Here is a 1,450-nt window from a genome sequence, read left to right as displayed (position 1 = left end):
CACTGCTGGTTCTGTTAGAAACTAAAATGGCTGATCATAAAAAGCTAACGGAGGAGCTACATTTTGATATGCTTATCCAGTCTCCATCGGCTGGTTTGTCTGGTGGGGTAGTCATGACGTGGAAGGAGGACTGTACCATGGTTGATGAGGTATCCACTATACCTCAGGGCATCTATGCCATGGTAAAGGTACTGTCATCCCACAACCCCTGGTTATCTTCAGTTATTTATGCTAGCAACATTTTAGCTGATAGGAAATTGTTATGGGAAAGTCTTGTTACTATCTCTAAAAGCAATATTGGGAACTGGTTTGTAGGTGGAGACTTCAATGAAGTCTTAAAGGCTAGGGATATATTTGGGGGTAACCCCATAACTCAAGTCTTAGTAACCTATTTTAGAACTGCCTTAGTGAATGCAAACTAGTTGACTTAGGTTACAAAGGCAGTAAATTCACCCGGACTAACAAAAGATATAAAAATACTAGTAGTTTGATTTTAGAAAGGATAGACAGGTGCTTTACTAATGACTGCTGGATTTTCCAATACCCTGTGGCTACTGTTAATCACCTCCCTAGGACCCACTCATATCACTACCCTGTTCAAATAATGCTAATGAGGGATTCTTTCAATAATTCAAACAGACCCTTCAGGTTTGAATCAATGTGGACTAGCCACCCCTCATTCCCTAGTATCATCAATGAGACATTTACTAATAACTCCCCTCTAATCCAATCAACTGAAACTTTCAAAAGCCTTGTGACCCACTGGAAAAGGCACACATTTGGCAACATCTTTCACAAAAAGAGAAGGAATATGGCTAGAATTGCCGGGATTCAAAAGTTACCAAACTACCAATTCAATAATTACTTGCTAAACCTAGAAAGTAACCTGATCAGAGAACTTGACTCCATCTTCAAGAATGAGGATGACTTCTGGAAACTCAAGTCAAGGTTCAATTGGCTAACTGAAGGTGATGCCAACATTAGATTCTTCCACACTTCCACCCTTAACTGGAGAAGAAGGAACATGATCATGTCCCTCAAAGAGGAGAGTGGAAACTGACTCTATGACTAAGGGGACATTAAGGTCTCTATAATGCACTTTTTCAGGAGTCTCTACACTTTCTCACACACACAAACTCTCATTTCCAATATCAGTCATCTGGACATGACCCATATACTATCAAACTGTCAAAGATACAACTTGGATAAGTCCATTAAGGTTAGTGAAATCAAAATGACCATCTTCTCCTTTAAGTCATTCAAAGCACTCCTTTAAGTCATTCAAAGCACCAGGCCTGGATGGGCTTCACCCCTTCTTTTACCAAAGGTACTGAAGCATTGTGGAGAACTTAGTAGTTGACTTCTGCAAGCAATGCTTTAACATACACTCCATGGATGAGACCATGAATCAAACTCTCCTCTGTCTCATGCCAAAGTGTCCCCAAGCCAC

General features: G+C 40.4%; 1 protein-coding gene across 1 annotated transcript; it reads left to right on the top strand.

The window, feature by feature from the left end:
- Positions 1 to 604: 604 nt before the first annotated feature.
- Positions 605 to 1,060, top strand: LOC138908418 (uncharacterized). Its single transcript, XM_070199082.1, has one exon. It carries the CDS (start codon positions 605 to 607, stop codon positions 1,058 to 1,060), a length of 456 nt encoding a protein of 151 aa, XP_070055183.1.
- Positions 1,061 to 1,450: the final 390 nt, after the last annotated feature.

The sequence above is a fragment of the Nicotiana tomentosiformis genome, chromosome 3 (assembly GCF_000390325.3).
Source record: "Nicotiana tomentosiformis chromosome 3, ASM39032v3, whole genome shotgun sequence".
NCBI lineage: Eukaryota > Viridiplantae > Streptophyta > Magnoliopsida > Solanales > Solanaceae > Nicotiana > Nicotiana tomentosiformis.
Note: the sequence above shows the minus strand (reverse complement) of the source record. Positions and strands in the feature narration are given on the sequence as shown.

Excerpts from the sequence above, each read along its gene's own strand:
- LOC138908418 (XM_070199082.1), top strand. The coding sequence starts at position 605 with ATGCTAATGAGGGATTCTTTCAATAATTCAAACAGACCCTTCAGGTTT.